This window comes from Scyliorhinus canicula, chromosome 3 (genome assembly GCF_902713615.1).
Source record: "Scyliorhinus canicula chromosome 3, sScyCan1.1, whole genome shotgun sequence".
In the NCBI taxonomy this organism is placed as follows: Eukaryota; Metazoa; Chordata; class Chondrichthyes; order Carcharhiniformes; family Scyliorhinidae; genus Scyliorhinus; species Scyliorhinus canicula.
In genome coordinates this window covers 169,431,946-169,456,421 of record NC_052148.1, presented here as the reverse complement: position 1 = coordinate 169,456,421, position 24,476 = coordinate 169,431,946, and the positions used below count along the sequence as shown (strand labels likewise).

General features: G+C 46.5%; 1 protein-coding gene across 1 annotated transcript in view; it reads left to right on the top strand.

The window, feature by feature from the left end:
* LOC119963110 (serine/threonine-protein phosphatase with EF-hands 2-like) overlaps positions 1-24,476 on the top strand; it is a 94,855-nt gene that overhangs the window by 53,598 nt on the left and 16,781 nt on the right. The window contains exons 6-11 of the mRNA XM_038791711.1: positions 1,199-1,377; positions 7,155-7,269; positions 10,868-10,914; positions 16,977-17,143; positions 20,343-20,379; positions 20,478-20,627. Of these exons, the coding sequence (XP_038647639.1) occupies positions 1,199-1,377; positions 7,155-7,269; positions 10,868-10,914; positions 16,977-17,143; positions 20,343-20,379; positions 20,478-20,627 (695 nt within the window). The remainder of the gene's footprint in view (positions 1-1,198; positions 1,378-7,154; positions 7,270-10,867; positions 10,915-16,976; positions 17,144-20,342; positions 20,380-20,477; positions 20,628-24,476) is intronic.

Here is a 24,476-nt window from a genome sequence, read left to right as displayed (position 1 = left end):
TCATCATTCAATATTTCTCCTCCCCATTGTCTTGCCTTCTCCCCATAGCCCCGATTCCTTGATAATTAATCAAAAATTTATGTATCTCTGCCTTAAATACAGTCAGTGACTTGGCCTCCACAGCCTTCTGCGGCAAAGAGTTCCACAGATTCACCACCCTCTGGCTGAAGAAATTCTTCCTCATCTCAGTTTTGAAGGATCGTCTCTTCAGTCTGAGGCTGTGCCCTCTGGTTCTCGTTTCTCTATCTAGGCCTCTCAGTCTTCTGTAGGTTTCAATGAGATCCCCCCTCATCCTTCTAAACTCCATCGAGTACAGACCCAGAGACCTTAATGGTTCCTCATATGACAAATCCTTCATTCCAGGGAGCATTCTTGTAAACCTCCTCTGGATCCCCTTCAAGACCTCCCTTAGATACGGGGCCCAAAACTGTTCACAATACTCCAAATGGGGTCTGACCAGAGCCTTATACAGCCTCAACAGTACATCCCTGCTCCTGTATTCTAGCCCTCTCGACATGAATGTTGACATTCCTCCCCTATTGGCACTTTAGTTCATGGACCCTTGGTTCCTGGTGTTCCAAGTTATATATTTTTCACCATCACCAGCAACAATGGGAATCGTTTCATCCGCGATGTCTGGAAGAAGGCCTAAGAGAGGCTTCCAGAAGCCAGCCACCTGTATCTGTTGACCGAAGTCAACTTGTCTTGTCTCGGCAGATATTCCCACTAGTGGATGTCCCTCGTTGGAGAGACAGCATTGACTGAATTCACTGACTCAGTCAGTGATTAGTACAGTGCTTAGATGCAGTAACTGTTGTGATATAAACAAACCAAAGAGCCAATGAGACAGTGTTTTGGCTGTTTTGTTTTTATTGGGTTGTTCCAAGAACTTACTTTGCTATTGAAAGCTGCAATTTAATTGTTGCTAAAATGTAAGACCTAAAAAAAAATTCCTTCAAGCTATTAAACACTATCTCAGAGAATTGACATAATTGATTGTAAATGAACATTAGGTTTATAAAACCACCTTAGTTCGGAAATGTGTTTTTTTTTGTACAGTCATAAGGTAAACCATAGCTTTTTAATGTGTATCTGTTTTGAAATTCAAACTGTAACTGCTGCTGTGGCAAAGTCAGATCTTGCACATCACATTTAGATTGTGGTTAGAAAACATTAACATTTATCATTCCCTCCACAGATGATCATATTTCTCACATTTTCACTCAGACAGATGAGTCATGTCAGGATGTAGAAGGGGATAACCACTGTGTCTACCGTAACATTGAGGTTGCAGAATCTTACGCTGGCCCCCAGCTCTGTTTCCCTCTCACTCCTACACATGTAGCTACCTTACTGGAGGCCTTTAAAAACAAACAAGTAAGTATTCAGAGAAAAACAATCAGGGCTGCGATTCCAATGGCCTCCTCGCGACCTCCTCGGTGACGGCGATGATGGCATTGAATCTCGAGAGGTCATCCGAACATCACGAGACGTCGCGATCTGGATCTCACCCTCACTGGGCGAGATCCAGATATTTTACTGAGCTTTTAGGCTCATTTAGTATGTCTGCAGGATTCTCCAGGTACCCGGGAACTAAGGGAGGCCTGGATCGGGTGTTGTTTAGTATTGATCCACCCAAACGTGGACCAAAACTAACAGCACTTTGGGGGGGGGGGGGGGGTTTTCTCTAGGCCATTGGAGACCCCTGGGTGGTTAGGGACAGGGCAGGGTGGCCCTGGACACCTTGGCACTGCCAGCATGGCACTGGCAAGGCACCCAGGTGGCGTTGGCAGTGACACTGGTAGGTGGAGGTGCCAGGGTGGCACTGCCCAGGGTTCTGGGCCTGAAGGGGGTCATGCCCATGAAAGGGATAATGAAATAAAGTGCGGAGCGTGGCGTGGAGTGGGGTGTGAAGAGCGGGTATGAAGGGGCCTAAATAAAGTTGGAGAGGTTAAGGGTGGGGGTCCTGAAAGTGGGGCCCCAAAAGTGGGGGAGGTGGGGAGGCCTGAAAATGGGGGGACCCTCAGCGATGTGTCCTCACTTGGTGGGGGGAGGTAATGCCCATGTGTGCAGGGGATGATGTTGCCCATGGGTGGGGAATGTGGGGGACCCTTATGAGGAGAGATTGGGCAAACTGGGTCTGTATTCTCGAGAGTTTTAAAGAATGAGTGGTGATCTCGTTGAAACCTACAAAATACTTAAAGGAATAGAGGAGGTAGAACAGGTAAGATGTTTCCCTTGATACGGGCAAACTTTCAAAATAAGTGGGAAGCCACTTAAGATGGAGATGAGGAGAAATTTATTTCCAGAGAGGGCTGTGATTCTTTCGAATTCTCTGCCCCAGAGGGCTACTGAAGCTCAGTCATTGAATGTGTTTAAAGGCATTGAAGTGTCTGATCAGCTATAATGGTATTAAATTGTGGAGCAGGCTCAACAAGCTGGAAGGCATACTCCTGTTCCTATGATGGACAGACAATCTGATATTGCCTGTTTTAGACCAGCACTGAAGAGGTAAAGTGCTATAAAAAGTCATTGAAAAAAAACTGAAGAAGTTAAATGCAAGTCAGAGGTCATCCATTATACCGAAGTTTATTTCTAAAAAGGTGTCCCAATATCGGACCAGAAAGCAATGTTCATCAAAAATCTGAGACAGAACAGGATGAGATGTTTTGGGTCCTTAAAGAAATAATCATGAGGCAAAGGGCTGGAGAGGGACTTTTTCCTGGAGGGGCAGTTTGTAGCTGGGATGAGTTGAAGGAGGAAGCAGGTCTTGGGGTGTCAGATGCATTCTGGTATTTTCAGGTGTGGGGTTTTGTTCGGGTATTTCTGACATTTCCGGAGGCACCGCCATTTACTAGGCTGGAAAGGTAACTCTCCTGTGTGGTGTCGGAGGAGGGCAGCACATCTGGGCGGATCATGGGGGAAGAGCAGATTTTGGTGGAGGAAGTGAAGGCTAGGTGAGAGGAGGAGCTGGGGCCCATTTTGGAGGATGTGGTGTGGAGTGAGTCCCTTTGTAGAGTGAATGTAATGTCATCTTGCGCGAGGTTGAGTTTGATTCAGCTGAAAGTGGTATTTAAGACACACCTCACGAGGGCGAGGATGAGTCGATTTCTTGGAGGGGTTGAGGATAAGTGTGAGCGTTGCTCAAGAGTGCCTACGACCCCCCTTCCCCTAATCTGATCCATAAATACCCCAGCTCCTTTGCCATACCTGACTTAGCTAATGACTTGGGACTCGACCTATGCATCCTGGGGTCTAGCATACAATTGAAGTCGCACCCCTCCCTCCCATTAGCAAATAATGCAAATCCAGACCAGGAATGGGCACCTACGTCTTTAAAAAAAATTCTGCATTGTTCCAGTTGGGCACATATATGTTCACAAAGAGCGGCACGGTGGCACAGTGATTAGCACTGCTGCCTCACGGCCCTGAGGACTCAGTTTCGATCTCGGCATGTGGAGTTTGCACATTCTTCCCGTGTCTGCATGGATCTCACCCTGCAACCCAAAAAGATGAGCAGGGTAGGTGGATTGGTCACGCTAAATCGCCCCTTAATTGGAAAAAAAGAATTGGGTATTCTAAATTTAAAAAAAAAAATACCGATGTGAAGCTGCTGGCTAAGGTTGTGGCCAGGCGACTGGAGGGGTACGTGCTAGAGGTGCTCTCGGAGGACCAGACCGGTTTTGTTAAGGGGCGGCAATTGTCGAGCAACATCAGGAGGCTGTTGAATGTGGTAATGACTCCTCTGGGGGTAAAGCGCCGGAAGTTAGTATGTCAATGGATGCAGAGAAGACTTTTCATCACGTAGAATGGAGGTACTTGTTTGAGATCTTGGGGTGGTTTGGGTTTGGACAAACGTTCATTTTGTGGGTACGATTGTTGTATGCTGCCCCCATGGCAAATGTGAGGATGAACACAATGAATTTGGGATATTTTCAGTTACATAGGCAGGGAGGCACAAGGCAGGGGGGCCCGTTGTCCCCGCTGTTGTGTGCGCTGGCTATTAAGCCTTTGATTATTGCACTGTGGGTGGCAAGATAGTGGAAGGGCATTAAAAGGGGAGATAGAGAGCAGAGCGAGTTGTTGTATGCAGACAATCTGTTAGTACACACATCAAACCCGCTGGAGTGGATGGGAAAATAATGAACTTATTAGGGAGGTTTGCCATCAATTCTGGATATAAATTGGATATGGCAAAGAGTGAGGTATTCCCAGTAAATACCCAGGGGAGGAGTGCTAATTTGGGAGCCCTGCCATTCAAGCTGGCCTAGACAAGGTTTCAGTATCTGAGACTTCAGGTGGCCCATGATTGGGCCACAATGCACAAGAGGAACTTGGCCAGTTTGGTAAAGGGGATGAAAGGGGATCTGAAGAGGTGGGATGCCCTACCAGTGTACTGAGCAGGGAGAGTGCAAACCGTAAAGATGAACATAATCCTAAGGTTTTTATTTTGTTTTCCAGACCCTTCCGATATTTCTTCCAAAGGCATTCTTTTGGAGGGCAGAAAAGCTAATCTCGGAATTTGTATGGACAAGCAAGGCGCCCAGTATATGGGGGGCTTTTTAGCAGAGAAGGGGGCAGGTGGGGGTGGGCTGGCGCTGCCAAACCTGCTGTACTATTATTGGGCAGCAAATGTGGATTAAGTACAACTGTGGTGAGGAGAGGGGAGGTCGGAATGGATACAGGTGGGGGAGGCCTACTGTGTGGGTGCATGCGTAAGGGTCTTGGATGGGGGCTATGTCGGTTCTGGCACCAATATGCGGGAATCATCGGTTCATACCAGCAGGGATAGATGTGACGTACAGGAGTTAGCATAGTGAAGGGGTGGAGCGGGTAAGGAATTTGTTCGGAGAAGGGAGGTTCATGAGGCTGGAAGAGTTGCAGAAGAATTTCCAGCTGCCGAGGGCGGGTGAATTTAGATACATACAGGTGTGGGACTTTGTGCATAAGGAGCTCCCCTTGTTTCCTCAGTTGTCAAAGTCTACACTACTGGATCAATCGTTAACTCGGAGACCTGAGGGAAGGGAAAATTGTGGATAATTATGGGTGGTTGTTGAAAACGGAGAAGGCGCCAGTGGAGGAGATAAGACAGAAAGGGGAGGAGCAGCTGGGGGTAGAGCTGATGGTGGGGGTGGAGGAGGGCACCTGGAGTGAATTCGACATGCCCGGATGAAGGTGGTGCATAGGGTCCATATAGCGCAGGCTCATATGAGCATGTTCTTCCCTGAGGTTGAGGACAAATGTGAGAGATGAGCAAGTGGGCCTGCGAATCTTATCCGTATGTTGTGGTCTTGCCCGAAGGTGAGGGGTTTCTGGACTCCGATCTTCCGAGATACTGTCGGAGAGCCATAGAACTAGAGAAAAAGCGGCCATTTGGCACACCTTGGACATGCCGTCCATCTTGCCCATGATTCTTGGGGGGCGTGGATGGCGGCATGTCCATTGGTGGCGATCTTCGGAGTTTCAGAGCTGCCGGAGCTACTGGAGGGGAGGGGGCCCGATATTGTGGCTTTCGCCGCTCTGATTGTCCAGAGGGAAATACTCCTGGGATGGAGGTCGGCGGCACCACCAAGGGTGTCGGCATGGTTGGCGGATATGGCGGAGTTCTTATGATTGGAGAAAATTAAATTTGAGGGTCAGAAGAAGGACATAAGGTGGAGACTGTTTCTGTCTCTATTCAAAGATCTGCTTGTCACCAACGGGAGGGGTGGGGGGGCGTGTTGCGTTAGTTGAGGGGAGAAAAAGGGGAAAATAAAAAACTGTTTGTTGGTTGTACCTTTGGTTGATTGTGTGATATGTTGGCTGTGTTTGGAATAAATATATTTTAAAACAAAAATCTCGAGGATGCGCGATTGGCTCAGAATCTACTAAATGCAAATTTGCGTGAAAGATTTTTTTCAATATAAATTGAGAGTACCGAATTAATTTTTTTCCAATAAAGGGGAAATTTAGCATGGCCAATACACCTAACCTGCACATCTTTGGGTTGTGGGAGTGAGACTCACTCAGACAAGGGGAGAATGTGCAAACTCCTCACAGACAGTGACCCAGGGCCGGGGTCGAACCAGGGTCCTTGGCGCTGTGAGGCAGGAGATAAGGTTACAACAGTCTGCCCCATTTTTGTGCCCCACACTCATGTCCAATATAATTCTGTGCCACAACAAGGGCCTTCAAATTTTTGGCCTCATTGAAATATGTTAAAAAGAAACATTTCTGAACACAGATCATTATTAGATTTTTTCTTTGTCTTTAATATTAATTTCAGTAAATTAAAAGTTATTTCCTTACAGGATCATTGGGAATGAATGTTAATGAAAGATAGTAAAGTAACAAGTTTGTTATAAATAAATGAAGGCAATGTGGACAGTAGGGTGGCACGGTGGCACAGTGGTTAGCACTTCTGCCTCACAGCACCAGGGACATGGGTTCGATTCCGTGACTGTCTGTGTGGAGCCTGCATGTCTGTGTGGGTGTTGTCTGGATGCGGCGGTTTCCTCCCACAGTCCAAAGATGTGTAGGTTAGGTGGATTGGCCATGCCAAATTGTCCCTTAGTGTCCAAAAGGTTCGGTAGAGTTATGGGGACAGGATGGAGGAGAGGCCTAGGCAACGTGCTCTTTTGGAGGGTCGGTGCAGACTCAATGGCTAAAATGGCCTCCTTCTGCGCTGTAGGGATTCTATGATTTCATAAATACTTCAGACCAGTACCATATGCATTTTATAAAAGGTTCTATAAAAGGGAGTGATTTGGAGTATATTTTTATAAGTTAAAAAGGATTTAAGTGGGCAGCACGGTGGCCTAGTGGTTAGCACTAACCGCCTCACGGCGCTGAGGTCCCAGGTTCGATCCCGGCTCTGGGTCACTGTCCGTGTGGAGTTTGCACATTCTCCCTGTGTCTGCGTGGGTTTCGCCCCCACAACCCAAAAATGTGCAGAGTAGGTGGATTGGCCACACTAAATTGCCCCTTAATTGGAAAAAATAATTGGGTAATCTAAATTTATTAAAAAAAAGGAAAAAAATGTTTTAAAAAAAAAAAGGATTTAAGGATGACTTTGTACCTTCAAGCGCATGTTTCTATTGCCGAGGATAAACTTTCAAATATGTTCACGAAGATGTTCTTGCAATTTCTCATACTCCCTCCGTTTCTCTCAGTAGCAGCTCCACGGTCACTATGTATTACAGCTTCTGAATGAAACCAGGAAACATCTGGAGCATCTGCCAAATATCAACCATGTGTCTACCTGTTATGGTAAAGAGATTACAATCTGTGGTAAGAAATTACTTCTTTTCCAGTTTACGCTTTCACGCCAATGAAAAGGATTACAGAATCTGTATGACCTCTCGGTTAATTATTTTCCAAATCCGAGGTATATTTAGAACAATAATTCAGTTTGAGTGCTTTACGAGGCTTGAGCAGTTTTGAGAGCTTCGGGTGACAGTACAAATCACTAGAGCAGGATTGATGCATTTGTGAACGTCACTGGGATTGGATTGGATTGGATTTGTTTATTGTCAGGTGTACTGAGGTACAGTGTAAAGTATTTTTCTGCGAGCAGCTCAACAGATCATTAAGTACATGGGAAGAAAAGGGAAGAAAAGAAAATACAAAATAGGGCAACACAAGGTATACAATGTAACTACATAAGCACTGGCATCGGATGAAGCATAGGTTTTGTCACAGTTGCATTTTACCCTGATGTGGTTGTTTCAGATCAGATTAGAATCCGAGAATTAAATCGGGTCTGTGTCGCACTTTCCAAGTGAAACCCGTTAGTCCTGCTTCTCTGCCCCCTTTCCCTGAAATCCCCCCAACCCCGTCCCCCAGCAATGAGACACAGAAATGACTGGGCAGTTAGTTCCAAGTGGTGGGATGTGGAACTGCACCTGCAGCTACAGCAACTGTCACCTCAACTTGCTTTGTAGTACCAGAGAACGTGACCTTGAAAAGCAGGCCAGTGGTCTTTGGAAGTGGAATGCACTTTGTACTTGTATGGCCAGAACAGGCAGTTAGTAAAAGGTAACAGCATGATAACCGACCCAACCCATGTGCAAGTTACTTAAAATAAGCCTCTCATTCTTTGTATTCAAGGTCCTGATTCCTGTCTTGACCTCACCCTCTCGCAGCAAGCCAAGTTGGGTTGGGGCCTGTTCATGCTCTTTGCCTTTGGTGTACCAGATCTGATATTACCCATGGTCCTCAGTAGCAGGGCCATCCATCCCTCTCTAACATTGCCATCTAAGCAAGAGGGCGATGTTTCAATCACTTTGGGGTTAATTTTAATTGTTGCCGCAAGTGTAAAGTGGCTGAAATTGGGTTGGTAACATTGTCTCCAGTCTACCTTTCCATTGACCACCTTTGAGTCTGGTAGTTAAAGACTACCAGAAGATGGGCGAAATGGTCCGACATAACGATGGAGCTTGCTATGACAGTCTTTCGAAGACACTGATGGCTATTTGGCCATGTGACAGGTAGTGGTCAGGGGTCTGTGTTGGTGGAGCTAGTGATGCAGGTCACCCCATACAATTTTCAGGTGGCTCTTTAAATTGGCAATCCTGCTGTTTTGAACAGGATGATGATACGTCTGCAGCTTGGAGTCCTATCAGGGTTATGGCATCCCAATTGACATTTTCAGATACAAAATAAGCAAACTGTGCACTGTGCTTGTTACGCCCATTTGTACCTTAAGGACCTAACAGACTTTTTGGGGAGGTATTTGTTGTGTGGTCAGGAAGACAGCTTTGATTTTTGGCTTCAGAGATATATTTTGGTCTGCTGTTGGTCTGTGTTCAATACTTCCAAGACCAGCTCCCAAATCCACACCCCATTCCCCATCTCCCTGTGGGAGCTAGCTGAATATTTGCCCTTTCACAACTGCCTATGTCTGTTTGATGCCTGTCGCCTGTAGTCAGATATATTCAAATGAAGCATGGGTCACCTGTCGAGCAGGTGGCATGTCTGATCACCTGACTTTGTGCACATTGCAAGCAGGAGTCAAAAATATTACCTTTCTGTAATAACGAGCATGGGATGTACTGTGTGGCATGATTGTTTTCCCCGTGTCGCTGAGGAGTGCTACCCCCCCTAGGGGCGGGGTAGCTTACCCACACTTGTATAAAAGGTTGAGTCTGGAACTGACTGACAAGAGAGAGAGTACCGAGTGAGATTTTACCGGTACTCATGTATATAATTGCTGTAAAATAAATGTTGTTTACTTTTGCTTACTTTGGTCTCCCCAAGCCTTTTTAAACCTTCCTAAAGGACAATGTCATAACCCCCACAAGGACCATGAGGAAACAATGATTGATCTTCCCATGGGAAAGAGTCCCAAGTAGGGGGCGGAACCCAACCACCTGGGGCTCTTTATGAGTGAAGTTTAAAAGTAGGCCCAACTCAGTGCCTGGTAAAACAAGACCTCCCAGCTCAGATTGCATTGAGAGTGAGATACTGCATGGCCCAGACTACTGCAAATATGTAAATAAATCCATCTTTGTTTACGACAGCTTTCCTCTGAGTTATTATAGACAGGAGATTATGAAATGACTGGGACAATTCAACTGGGCAGCACAGTAGCATGGTGGTTAGCATAAATGCTTCACAGCTCCAGGGTCCCAGGTTCGGTTCCCGGCTGAGTCACTGTGCGGAGTCTGCACGTCCTCCCCGTGTGTGCGTGGGTTTCCTCCGGGTGCTCCGGTTTCCTCCCACAGTCCAAAGATGTGCGGGTTAGGTGGATTGGCTATGCTAAATTGCCCGTAGTGTCCTAAAAAGTAAGGTTAAAGGGGGGGTTGTTGGGTTACGGGTATAGGGTGGATACGTGGGTTTGAGTAGGGTGATCATTGCTCGGCACAACATCGAGGGCCGAAGGGCCTGTTCTGTGCTGTACTATTCTATGTTCTAACTCCAGTATAACTGGAAAACAAAGTAGGCACTGTCTCTTGGGATTTATATATTTTTTAAACATTGCTACTCAAACCCCATTCAGGAAATGTTCTTTTTATGTCTTCTAAAGACACATTAGCCTCATGTTCAGGTGCGACCCCACATACTTTCATCGCTCAGCCATATCAGAATCCAGACTGTGGATGTTGACAGGCCTATTCAACCATAGCTGAACTCAATCCTGCCCTCACCTAAAGTCTGTGCACTCAACGTCCAGCAGGAGTTCCAGTTCTGGATGATTATTTTCCCCTTCTATATATTGAGGGCCTGGTGACAGGTTAGTGACCTGTTCCAGGAAAAAGAGCCTCACTCTGGGAACATATGGAAGTCTGCCTTGTGCACCTTGAGGTGTGGGAAGAGAATCAATAACGATATGCGGAGGGTAGTGAGACAAATTTTGTTCACCCTTATTCACGGCCCACTCTTGCTGACAATTGCAATCAGAATAAAGCATACGAGCTGCTGGAGTCATTGGAAATTAGATCATTTCAACAGGGCTTCTTAATTTTTGGAATTTTATTAAGAATTAGCACGTTACATTTCTGTATCAAACTAATGGTCCACTTCTATGAAACATATTTAAATAAAACATTTAATTTCTCTCATAGTCAAGATAATTCACAATCCATCTCAAAATGAAAAATGCTGGAAATTCACAAATTCAGTCATCTGCGAAAATGGTATGTTAGGTATTACACACCATCAGACACACCTAAAACATCCTAAATAGGTCTATTCTCTTTCGAGAACCGAACTGGACCGCATATACCAGCTGTTTCTATCTTTCTAGCAGCTGTTTATATCTTTATTTTTGATTTTCAATGTTTGCAGATTTTCTTTCTTACTATGCAATCTTTGATTATACTTCTTTCTGTTGAACCAATTGTTCATCAACAAAATAATTGTGTTATTTTCTCCATGAATTTTATAGGTGACTTGCATGGAAAATTGGATGACTTATTTTTAATATTTTATAAGGTATGTTTACATATTTTTGAAAACCAATTGCCATATTGTTTTTGTATATAATACTGTGCTTTGGAAGCAATATTATATCTGTGTCTATTTTAATGGTCCCTAACCCTTCCTTTAACACCCCTACCCCCATGAGTGTTTACATCAGCTCTAAATCAGTTCATTTCTTAAAATGTAATCATTTACAACACAATTCAAAGTTGGTCAAATCTAACAGCGCAACTGTCCTTCAAGAATCCTTTTGTTTATTATTAATCTGGGTGAAGTTACAGTGGGATTTTCAGAGGTCTTTTACCAATGTAAAATGCATATATTTAAAACTGATATTTTGCAAGTGGATTGTTGAATTTCCTTTTATAAAACTGATAGATTAAACTTTTCAATCAGTCAATTGCTATCTGACTGGGAATTAATACTGTTAATCCATTTACATTTTTGTTCTCACCAGATACATTTCGTACTGTATTTTTTCAGATCCATCATTACTCACTGGTCTAAAGCTGAAACATTATTTGCTCCCACTGCTAATATTTTGAGGGTTGTATATTTGCTAATATATTAGTGCAGTTGCACAGCTTGGGTACGATTTAACCAAAAGGTTTCCAAGTGTGGTAGCGAGTGGGAAATGCCGCGAGCTTCCCGATGCTCGGAACCGGCAAGACCGTCACCGCTATAAAACGTTAAGTGGTTCACTTCATGCCGCAAATGATGGTCCTGCCGGCTGATTCGCTGGGACTGTGCTTTCCAGCCCCCTGCTAACAAGGGAGAGCAGCACTTAAACCATTCCTGCACTGCCAACCTCATTCAGTTTGCAACCATGCCACCGAGCGGACCAGCGCCACGATTCGGGGATGCCGACCTGGACAGGTTGTTGGATGTGGTAGAGTCCAGACGGGATGCGCTGTTCCCCCGAGGGAGAGGGTCAGTCACAGGGCAGCAAGTGCCTCCTAGGAGGAAGTGGCAGCAGTAGTCAACTCGGGGAGCGTCACTAGAAGGACCGGCACCCAGTGGCGTAAGAAGATCCATGGCCTCCACCACTGCACGTGTGGGTTGCCAACCAGACCCTCCCCCGCACCCCGAGAATGTGCCTGGCACCACCTCCGCCCAGCACTGTTCAGAATGCCGCCCATGCCACCCCGCACCCCCGTCTCTCCATTCCCCCCCACATACACCGCACAATGAACATTGCGTGCAGCTCACGATTCCCCCTCTGTGACCCTGCAGAATAAGTTGCCTCCAACTCGGTTGAGCATCCTGAACACACCCCTACAGCATGGAAGGCTAAGCAGGTTGAGGATCGGGGGGGGGGGTAAAGGAGGGAAAGGGTGAGGGAAAGGGTTGGGAGTGGGGCAGCTCCATCGGGGGATTGTGGAGTTGGGGGACACATACGTAGAGCATTAAAAAAAGTTAGGGTGGCACGTGGCGCAGTGGTTAGCACTGGGACTGCGGCGCTGAGGATCCAGGTTCGAATCCCGGCCCTGGGTCATTGTCTGTGTGGAGTTTATAAATTCTCCCCGTGTCTGCGTGGGTTTCACCCCCACAATCCAAAGATGTGCAAGTTGGGTGGATTGGCCACGCTAAATTGCCCCTTAATTGGAAAAAAAATAATTGGGTACTCTAAATTTATATATATTTTTTTTAATTAAAAAAAAATCGAAAAATATGAGTCCGCTGGCACTTTCTACCGCAATGCGGGCCAAGCACCAATCTACTGCCCCAGCTCCCCAGACATGGAGGTCCATGCAGGGGATGGCAGGGTGAGAGTGAGCACTCGGGCAGGGGTCAGACTATGGCACAGATTGAGGCTGTTAGTTTTCATCAACCCCCTGCCCTCAACACTGAACTGCAGACGGTGCCGACACAGTCCCATCACTCTGGAATGAAGTTACACAGACCCTGTGAGGGTGGGACAGGGAGTTGGGGGGGGGGGGGGGGCAAGGTTGATGGTTGGGGTGAGGGGAGGAATGACGGACGAAGCCGCGTCCTATGTGAAGCGGGCGAGGATGAAGGCCTCCCTGGCCATGCGGGCTTTCTGGACCATCGCCGCTACCGCCTGCCCTCCATCCACCAGCTGGTCATGCGGGTCCTCCCCGGGCTGGTCCTCCAGTCCCTCTGGATATGGCGTCTCCTCGTCCTCGTCCTCCTCCTTGGAGGTGGCCACATGTTCCTCCCCCTCCACCTGCAGCACATTGCCTCCCTGCTGTGTCAGGTTGTGGAGGGCACAGCCGACCACCACAAAGCGGGTGACCATCCGAGGGTGTGTACTGCAGGGCACCACCAGAGTGGTCGAGGCATCGGAACCGCATCGAGGAATCCGATGCATCGCTCAATGACAGCCTGGTCACTGATGTTATTAGCCAGGTCCTCAGCGGTTACCCCTTATCCTCCAAGAACCAACCGGCCATCCTGGGGTGCTCCTCGAAGGGGCCAGAGATGTCTGACTGCCCCAGGATGTAGCTGTCTGACTGCCCCAGGATGTAGCTGTCTGACTGCCCCAGGATGTAGCTGTCTGACTGCCCCAGGATGTAGCTGTTGTGCACACTCCCTGGGGAAGCATGCACACACGTGCATGATCTTATCTGGTGATCACACACATGCTGGACGTTCAGGGAGTGGAACCCCTTCCTGTTCGTATAGGGCACTCCCAGATGGCCTGGTGAGTGCTTTAAAAGCCAACGATATAGTTCAGTGAGCTAAACCAGCCCCTGGTATATAATTCGTATATTCGTATATAATTCGTACATATGTAATTCGCTGTCTGGGTAACAGGGCATCCGAGACCTTATGGATGCACTTGGAGGCAGTCTGTTGGGCAGCCGGGTCCTCAGGGTGTGGAGCGGGGCCTTGCACGTGAGCTGCCGGACTTGCCAGCAGCACCTCGAGGGTAGCACAGTAGTTAGCACAGTTGCTTCACAGCTCCAGGGTCCCAGGTTCGATTCCCGGCTTGGGTCACTCTCTGTGCGGAGTTTGCACGTTCTCCCCATGTGTGCGTGGGTTTCCTCCGGCTGCTCCGGTTTCCTCCCACAGTCCAAAGATGTGCAGGTTAGGCGGATTGGCCATGATCAATTGCCCTTAGTGTACAAAAAGGTCGGGTGGGGTTACTGGGTTACAGCGATGGGCCGAATGGCCTCCTTCTGTCCTGTAAATTCTATCACCTGCTGCGGGGTCCAAGAAATTGTCCATTGTGTTTATATCTGCAAGGAATTGGAGAGTGTGTGGGACTGACCACCAGTGGTGTCTTCCTCCCCGGGACCTCCATTCCCCATTGCTCCCCTCTCTCCCCCCACCCCCCTTCCCCATCCTCCACCACATCCCATGCCACCCAACACATCCTGCTCACGCACTCCACTCGCAGTGGGGGCCCCTGCTTATCGGACCTCACACCCTGTACCTCAGACACCCACATGTAACGTTACCTGGACCAAGCGCTGGTCCCCTCCCTCCCCCCGCCCCCGGTGCACAGGCCCATCCCCTGGGAGTTTGGATGTTGGCTGCTGTGTGTGTGGTGTTGCCTCCCGCAGTGTTCAGGCACAGTGTCCTGGCATCATCCCTACATCAAAAGGAAGGGGTTCCACTCCCTGGACATGAAATGAAATGAAATGAACAATAACACCCACGTGCTGCATGGCACCCTTACCACAGAGATCCATTTGGGAGCTGTGAAGTGCTCACTTTAACTACGATTGCCAGTTCCCAATTAGCAGTAGCCGTCAGCCGTACGGTCAGAGGCCTCCATGGTCAATGGGAGTTTTGGGTGGTCGGTAGAATAGGCGGGCTCGGGCTGGGTTTGCCCTAGGTAAAGGTCCAGGGGTTTGCGTGGTGGACCTGCGGGTGCTGAGGCACCCATCTCTTACCCCCATCCCCACCGATGGCGGGACACCCCAACCGTGGGTGGCGCCCCAAACCCCACCGAGCACCGGGAAAGCTGCCCTGGGCTCATTGCCTGGGATCAAAGATGGCTACTCAACTCCTTGGGTCCCCACAGCAGCCCTTCCACCAGCTTTACGTTTTTCAAAAGGAGTACGAATCGGTAACCATGTGACCACTTGCTGGATTGGCTGTTAGATAGGGGGTCACTCCTGTTAACTGTGGTGATAATTTGTTTCTCACCACGCCACGGTGGGATCCTGATTTTGCCAACAGGAGTGGGCCGGTTAGATCACCAAAAGATCGGCGCTCGGCACGGTTCTCGATTTTGACCTCTCCTGCAATTTAACGTCCTCGGCGCACTCTTGCTCAAGTGCAATACAGCCATTAAATCATGCCCACTGTTTATAAAGCATATAGAGATACAATGGTACTGAATTTCCAGTCAATACTAACTCATACAAAACAGCCTCACTGAGACCCAGAAATGCACGTGATAATTGAATTTGTTTACTGCAAGCTGGATTTGAGTAGGTCATATCCTCAACAGCACCCAACTCCACCCCTGCCTCAGTTTATCTGCTGCTGAAACTATCTAAGCCTCTCAACTTAACTACACCAACACACTCTGGCTGACTTTGCAGGCTCTACCCTCCTTAAACCTGAGGTCATCCAAATCTCTGCAACCCTTTTCCTAACACAAACTAATTCCCATTCCCCTAACACCCCCATGCCCATTGATCCCCTATCACCCCAATGCCCATTGATCCCCTATCACCCCATGCCCATTGATCCCCTATCACCCCCATGCCCATTGATCCCCAGCTAAGCAATGACTCAAGTTACTCGAGTTTAAAATTCTCATCCCTGTTTATGTCCTCACTTATCTCCAGCCCCATACCTGTGCAACCCCAATTCTGGCCTCTTGAGCATCTGTAACCACCCCAACATTGCAATTTTAGCTATGAAGATCCTAATCTCTGGAAGTTCCTGTTCCTGAGGGAGGGCCATACTGACAGATATACCGGGCGGGATTCTCTGATCCTGAGGCCAAGTGGTGGCGCTGTCGTAAATGCCGTCGCGTTTCACGACGGTGTCAACATGAACCTCAGGAGCAGCGATTCTGACCCCTACAGGGGGCCAGCATGGCACTGCAGCGACCCACGCTGCTCCAGCTGATGATGCCGGGATCAAATGGGCGCCGTGGGTCCGCGCATGCACACTGCGACCGGCGGCAACACGCGTGAGAGCAGTGGTTCACTTCTCCGCGTCGGCCCCGACGCAACATGGCGTAGGAATACAGGTCCAGCGCGGAACAAAAGAGGCCCCCAGCCCAAGAGGCCGGCCTGCTGATCAGGCCACAGCGGAGACCCCCTTCCCCCATCAGGCCACCCCCGGATGCATGCACACCGAGGTCCCGCCAGATAAGACCACATGTGGATGGCGCCGGCGGGATCCAGATTTTTTTTGAGGCCGTTCAGCCCATCCAGGGTGGAGAATTGCTTGGGGGGGGGATCCCGCCCACCGTCTTTCATATGACGGGTTAATTAAAGTCCTGTCTACTCCCTCCAGTGATGTAAACGACCCCATAAGCCAATATTTCATAAGAGCCGGAGAGTTAACCCCGGTGTCCTGGCCATTACATAGCTTTCAATCAACATCAGAACAAAATGTGATCTGGTTTCATCACAATCACAATGGTGTACGCGGGAGTTGGTGTGCGCAAATCTGCTATCATATATATGCATTACAAAAGTGAATGAATTTCAAAAGTACGTCATTGGCTATACAATACTTGAGTCGTTTGGTCATGAAAATGCAAGTGTTTTTCTTGTCACTCTCAACTTGTGTTTCCTCCTTTTTAAGATGATCCTATCTCTCTAGCCAAGCTTTTGACCGTTAGTCCTGACACCATTCCGTCTGAGCTGCCGAAAATCACGCAGTGGGTTGTTCAGTCAATCCCAATTTAACATTGCCCGCTGCTGCAGCTTCTATGCTTTGAACATGGGATTGGGGGAGGATGCTCGTTGGCGGAAATTGGGACTGAATGATAATGTATAAAGGAAATAAAAATTAGGATAGATCAAGAACGGGTGGCTGTGTGGGAAATGGCCTGTGTGCTACTGCACTGCTGGCATAGTTAATGTAAGACAATTGCTTTTGTCACTAATTTAGATTTATTCTTCTTCCCTGACCAGAATGGGCTCCCATCACCAGAAAAAGTGTATATCTTCAATGGTGACTATGTTGACAGAGGGAAATATTCTATTGAGATTCTGATTATCTTGTTTTCACTTCTACTGGTTTATCCAAAGGGAGTCTATTTAAACAGAGGAAACCATGAAGATTATGTCATCAATTTAAGGTACACAGCATAACTCACCGTTGTGTTGATTCCCTCCAATGTCAGTGCATATTCAGTGACTCTTCCAATCTTGTGGCAATGGAACTGCTACAGTCAGCTTCAGGATTATCCAGGGGCGGCACGGTGGTATAGTGGTTGGCAGTGTTGCCTCACAGTGCCATGGACCTGGGTTCAATTCCAACCTTGAGTGACTGTTTTTGTGGAATTTGCACTTTATCTCCTGTGTCTGCGTGGGTTTCCTCCCACAGTCCAAAGAAGAGCAGGTTAGGTGGATTGGCCATCCTAAATTGCCCCTCAGTGTCCACAAATGTGGAGGTTAAGTGGGGGTACAGAGATAGGGCGGGGTGTGGAACTAATAGGGTGCTCTTTCAGAGGGTCGGTGCAAATACGATGGGCCGAATGGCTGCCTTCTGCAGTGTAGGAATTCTATCATCTTCGCTGGATAATACTTGGCAAAATACTGCAGTGGTTTGCCATTCCATTAATTTTTAAAAAAAATTTAGAGTACCCAAATCATTTTTTCCAATTAAGGGGCAATTTAGCATGTTCAATCCACCTACTTTGCACATCTTTGGGTTGTGGGGGCGAAACCTACGCAAACACGGGGAGAATGTGAAAACTCCACACGGACAGTGACCCAGAGCCGGGATCGAACCTGGGACCTCGGCGCTGTGAGACTGCAGTGCTGCCACTTCGCAACCGTGCTGCCCCCCATTCTACAATTTGATTGACCTGGAAACTCTTCCCTCCTATTGCCCAGCGTCATGCAAATTGGATGGATTTACAAACTAATAATCAACCTGGTTGGCCATTTTATGAATGCACCTTCCATGGACATCAAGTCCTGAAGTGGGATTTGAACCTGGGGTTTTAGTCCAGAGATAGGGATGCTATCACTGCATCACAAGACCGTGGAAGGTCTACACAGCATGAATTCACCCTTAAGAGAAGAAGAAAAATTAGTAATGAAAGGAAAGAATGATCATCATCATCTCTTTGGAGCTCCTAGATCTTTTTTTAAAATTTAGAGTACCCAATTCTTTTTATTTTCCAGTTAAGGGGCAATTTGGTGTGGCCAATCCACCTACCCTGCACATCCTTGGGTTGTGGGGATGAAACCCACGCAGACACAGGGAGAACGTCCAAACGGTGGATAGTCAGATGCTCTTTTCTGGGGTAGGAGAGTCAAGTTCTAGGGTGCATAGGTTTAAAGTGCGTGGGGAAAAGTTTAGAATAGATGTGTGAGGCAAGATTTTTACACAGAGGGTGGTAAATATATGGAATGCGCTGCCTGGGGAGGTGGCGTGAGCAGGTACAAGTCGCATTTAAGGGGCATCTAGACAATGAATAGGGTGGGAATGGAAGGATACGGACTCCATAAGTGCAGACGGATTTAGTTTAGGTAGCATGGTTGGTGCAGGCTTGGGAGGGCCGAAGGGCCTGTTCCTGCGCAGTATTGTTCTTTGTTCTCACAGGCAGTGACCTAGGGCTGGGATCAAATCCAGGTCCTCAGCGCCATAGGCAGCAGCGCTAACCATTGTGGTGGCTGGTGCCACCGCAGGCACCCGCTACTAGGTCTTTTTAATTAATTTCTAACAAGCTTTGTACCCAGTGTTCAGAGAAATTTCTACTAGCAGAGATAAAGGTGACTGATCTAGGATAGACAAACACAGGAACAAGTTTTGCTCTTTCAGAACCATCAGTCTGCCCAATTATATCACAGTTGATCTGTGAGCAAATTCCATCCAACCACTTTAACGGCGCATCTATTAATCACAGATTTAAAATGATTAACAAGCTGCGATCTATTATAAAAACAGGAAGAGGGTTTTTATGCTGTTGAAAAAGGAGGATCAAGTGGAACAAAAAAGGACATTCAGGGTTAGATTAAAGGACAGGGGTGATTAAATTACAAAGATGTCATGGAACAAAAGGCAAAGAGAGTGGGGATTATTTTCATCAAAAACAAACATTGGTCTTAAGTCCTAGTATTAGCGAGATTGAAGTGGAATGCTGCAGTGCTCCGTGATGCTCCCGTTCCCCAGCTGGATGTCTCATAGACAGGAATCACCACTGGTCCCTAAAAGCAGGAATCAGGCACCAGGGACACCTAGGGGGAAGAGTACTCTCTCTACACCTACCTGCAGAGTGCCGAGATGGGTCCTTCAGGGGAGGTGGGAGTTGGAAGGACTTGGGCTGGGCTGGAGGCGCTCAGGTCAGGGATCTTTCTCGGGACAGGAGTTACATTTTTTTTTATAAATTTATATTACCCAATTATTTTTTCCAATTAAGGGGCAATTTAGCATGGCCAATCCACCTACTCTGCACATTTTTGGGTTGTGGGGGCGAAACCCACGCAGACACGGGGAGAATGTGCAAACTCCACACGGACAGTGACCCAGAGCCGGGATCGAACCTGGGACCTCAGCGCCGTGAGGCAGTTGTGCTAACCACTAGGCCACCGTGCTGCCCTGGGACAGGAGTTACATGACAAATCTTCCCTCTATAGCCTTGAAAACCTTTGAAATTGGCATGCTGGAAGAGAGTTCAAAGATGTGTCAAATGAAGGTAAAAGTCTTCCCTTTGATGCGTCAGAGACCCTTGAGGTTCTTTTTTCTCATTCAATTTTATTCCCCTTTAACTGTTTCAAGCCTCTGTGCATGGCGAGAACTCCAGAAGCTATGAACTACATTGTTTGCATTCAATTTCATTGCCCATTACCTTTTACAAGCCTCTTGATTGACATATCCAGGCTATTTAAAAGGACTTATTAGCTTAGTTTGTATAGCTGTTTGCGGTCCATTAACTTTCTTTTGAGCAGGTATTGTTTCTAACTAAGTTTTTTTTGGGAGGCTTTTTTCTTTGTTCTAAAGTGCTTCCTTGAACCACCCTTATGAAATCTCCCCTCATAATTTAAACTGTGGAACCCTGATAATTTTGCAATTGCGATCCTTCTAAAGCCCAATATATCCTTTCTAAATGTTGGTGCCTAGAATTGTATCCAGTACTCGAGATGTAGTATAGCCAAGACTTGGGTGGATATGGATGAAACATTGCTCTATTCAGTTTGTAACTTGATGCTGAATACTGTAGATCACCAGAGGTAATCCAATGTAATCAAAAGAATATAGTGCACAATGAAAACTACATTTCCTGAAATACAATTCTCCCAATTCCAAGTTATATTTTACCATTTCAGGTATGGTTTCACAAGGGAAGTACTGCAGAAATACCAGGTAAGCATTTGGATGACTTCTTCTGTGCTTCCTCTGCAAGCTATTGATGGCATACTGTTGGAATATTTTCTGTAGCTAATGATTTTTTATATCTTTAGGTGCATGGCAGTAGAATTCTGAAATTAATACAGAGTGTTTTCAGTTGGTTACCATTAGCCACGATTATAGATGAAAAAGTATTGATTATACATGGAGGTATTTCAGAAACCACAGATTTGGATTTCCTGAGCAAGATTAACAGGTGTAAGGTACAGTCTGGACATTTAATGTATCACATTTACAGTCTGAATTATTAATAAGTTATTCTAACTGCTTTTCATTTTGCAAAGAATCCCTGGATGTATTTTCTTTCAAATGCCGCTACTTTTGTTTAAGTGTACTGGAATATCGGGACATTCTGAGCAATGACAATTTATCTATCTCTTTCTATTTCTCAAACATCACTCTTTTAATGGCTAGAAGTGACACGAACTGAGCCACGTTGGTTCATTCATTTGATAATAAAATTTGGCTTATCTTTTCAAAGTGAAGGGCAGCACGGTGGCGCAGTGGTTAGCACTGCTGCCTCACGGCGCCGAGAACCCGGGTTCGATGCTGGCCCTGGGTGACTGCCCGTGTGGAGTTTACACATTCTTCTTGTGTCTGTGTGGGTCTCACCCACACAACCCAAAGATGTGCAGCGTAGATGGATTGACCATGTTAAATTGCCCCTTAATTGGAAAAAGAAAAAAAAAAACACTTTTCAAATTATCTTTTTTCAAAAAGGTTTTCCAATTAAGGGGTAATTTAGTGCAGCCAATCCATCTACCCTGCGCATCTTTGGGTTGTGGGGGCGAGACCCAATCTGACATGGGGAGAATGCACAAACTCCACACGACAGTGACTTGGGGCCGGGATCGAACCCAAGTCCTCAGCTCCATGAGGTAGCAGTGCTAACCACCATGTCGCTCCAAAGGAGCTTTTAAAGGGACATTTTGTGCCATCAAAATGTAGACTTCCATTCTATCTAGAACAACAAGGTTTAAAGGGAGAATATTTGCTCTCGTGGGAAAGAGCTTGACTAGCGGCCATCAATATAAGATAGTAGAGACAGCAAGACATCTTTTCAGCCAAAGAGCAGTAAGAATGTGGAACTTGCTACCACAAGGAGTGGTTGAAGCAAATAGTTCAGATGTATTTAAGGGGAAACTAGACGAGCATTTGAGGGAGGAGAGACTAGACGGCTACAATGGTAGATTTAGATGAGAAAAAGATTGTTATAGGCTTGACTGGAGTATAAACATTGGCATGGGGTGGGTGGGCCAAATGGCCTGTTTCTGTGCCACTTACCCTATATGATTGGAATATTTAATTTATCTACAAGATGGAGACCTTCAATGGATTTTCTTGGGTTGTTAAAGATATAATCTGCTAACTTGCAAACGGAGATAAAATTCAACACATCTGACCACAGGTAACCTTATTAGGAATTAGGACAGCGGGGGTTGAGGGGGGGTGGAAAGAGGAGCGAGCAGGGCCGGTTTGCAGGGTGGCGGGCTGGGTAGAGAAGGGAGGGGCTCACTTGAGGAGTGGGTGTTGGGGCTCAGTCCAGGAAAGGGACACGGCAGGATGGGGTTCACTTGGAAGGGGGTCAGTCCGGGAGGGGGGTGGTTGCATCTGGTGGTGGCGATTGGGTCGGGTGTGGGGGTGGTGTGGTGGGCCTCTGGGGGAGTCGTATTTATGCGGGATGTCCTGTGCAAGGCTGGGTATGGGGTTTTTAAATAGTTACTCTGGAGTTAGTTTTTTTTCCTCCTTCTTTCAGAGAAGCTTTCAGAGTAGCTATCAGGATAAAACTGGCAGAACCATCTGAAGTTAGTGATTTAAATCGCTTCTGTCAGATGGTTCCCAGCGCAATTGTCCAGAGGAAGTTAGCGCTTTTTGGCAGTTGGGCGACCCTTGTGTGGGAACAACCAAGTGGGATTCCAAGGGCATCATAGGGGTACCCCTGAAATGTGAGGCTGGGAAACCTGGAAGTTAAGGGTCATTGTCATTGGGTTAAATTAGATTGGATTGAAATTTAATGTTAGTGATTTTTCACATATCTGAGGTCCTCCCAAAGGAAACACTAATTTCTACTCCTGAAGCTATTCGGCCCGTCTACACTGGCGACATTTAGGTCAAGTTCTAATGTTTTCTTTCAGAAATTTAGAGTATCCAATTATTTTTTTCCAATTAAGGGGCAATTTAGCATGGCCAATCCACCTAGCCTGTACATCTTTGGGTTGTGGGGGGAAAAACCCACGCAGACACGTGGAGAATGTGCAAACTGAAAGGCAGCACAGTGGCACAGTGGTTAGCATTGTTGCCTACGGTGCTGAGGACCCGGGTTCAAATCCCGGCCCAGGGTCACTGTCAGTGTAGAGTTTGCATATTCTCCCCGTGTCTGCGTGGGGTTCACCCCCACAACCCAAAAATGTGCAGAGTAGGTGGATTGGCCACGCTAAATTGCCCCTTAACTGGAAATATAATTGGGTACTCTAAATTTAAAAAAAAAGAGAATGTGCAAACTCCACACAGACAGTGACCCGAGGCCGGAATCAAAACTGGGACCTCGGCGCCGTGAGGCAGCAGTGCTACCCACTGTGCTACCAAGCTGCCCCTGGTCAAATTCTAATGTAGAGACATGGTTTGAAGTAAATCTTCAGGATTTTAATGCATTTATCCATTTAAAGACGAATGTTTTGGGGTGGCGCGATGGCACAGTGGTTAGCATTGCTGCCTCACGGCACCGAGGACCTGGGTTCGATCCCAGCCCCGGGTCACTGTCTGTGTGGAGTTTACACATTCTCCCAGTGTCTGCATGGGTCTCACCCCCCACAACGCAAAGATGTGCTGGGCAGCTGAATTGGCCACACTAAATTGCCCCATAATTGGAAACTTTTTTAAACTTAAAAAAAAAAGACAAATGTATTTATTTGATTGAAAACAAAATGGCAGCTTATTACATAAGAGAAGATCTTCTATAATGGATATATATCAGATATGAAGAAAAAAAAGACCTGCATTAATATAGTGCCTTTGCAACCTCAGGATACCGAAGCATGGTGCACCAATAAAGTACGTTGTGAAGAATAGTCACTGTTGTAATGTAGAAAACATATTATACTGATTAACCTTCAGTGATTTAAAAAAAAACTGACCTGTATTTAAAATCACAAAATCTGATTGCAATAATTCAGTTAATCACCTGTACAGTGTTATGGGAGCGGTGTTTTCAGAACCCCAAAATGTATCATGGAGTTCAACCAACCTCTCCCTTTAATGTATTGTTAGCTTTTGAAGCACACGGCTTGTTCTCCAGGTGTGGTATTACAATTATGGACACGTGGGTTTTTAAACACAAAACAATGTTTATTCCATGAATTCAAGTTAACCTTTTAAATAAACATTGGATCCCTTAACACCCCTTACTTCAAAGATAACCCCGAAAATAATACAACACTAAATAATCCCTCAAAATGTTCCTTCAAACCTCTAAAAGACTTCACCTTTAACAACAGAAACACATCAGGTTAAAGACATTACTATTATGAGTTTAAATCACCCAAATGATTCAGATATAGTCTTTCATGGCAGAGATCACAGCAGATCCAGCTCACTGTAAACAGACACACCCAAGCTCTTTTTTTCAAAACTCGGCTTTCTCCTTTCAAACAGCTCCCATCAAACCAGCCAGGCACTTTTCAGCTGCTCTCTCAAACTGAAACTAAAAGCAGAAGTGAGCTCAGCTCCCCCACCCTCTGACATCACTTCAGTAATATGAGCTGCTCCATTTCTTAAAGTTACATTGCTTAAACATCCATTTGTTAAAGGTACTCTCACATGACAACAAGTTTAACAAGAAAAGTCCATGCTGAAGATGGAGGCTAATTGTGATGGAAAATGATTGGTTTTCTTTATTTTTAAGATGCTACATCTTCGTGGATAGTTCCCTGTCTGTTTAGGTCTGATTTGCTGCTGCTTTACAAACATATTTTAAACTAACCAGGTGCAGGAGAAACAGAGGTGCCAGGTGTAAGACTTGTAAAAAGGTGGATGGATAGATAGGATGCAGATAT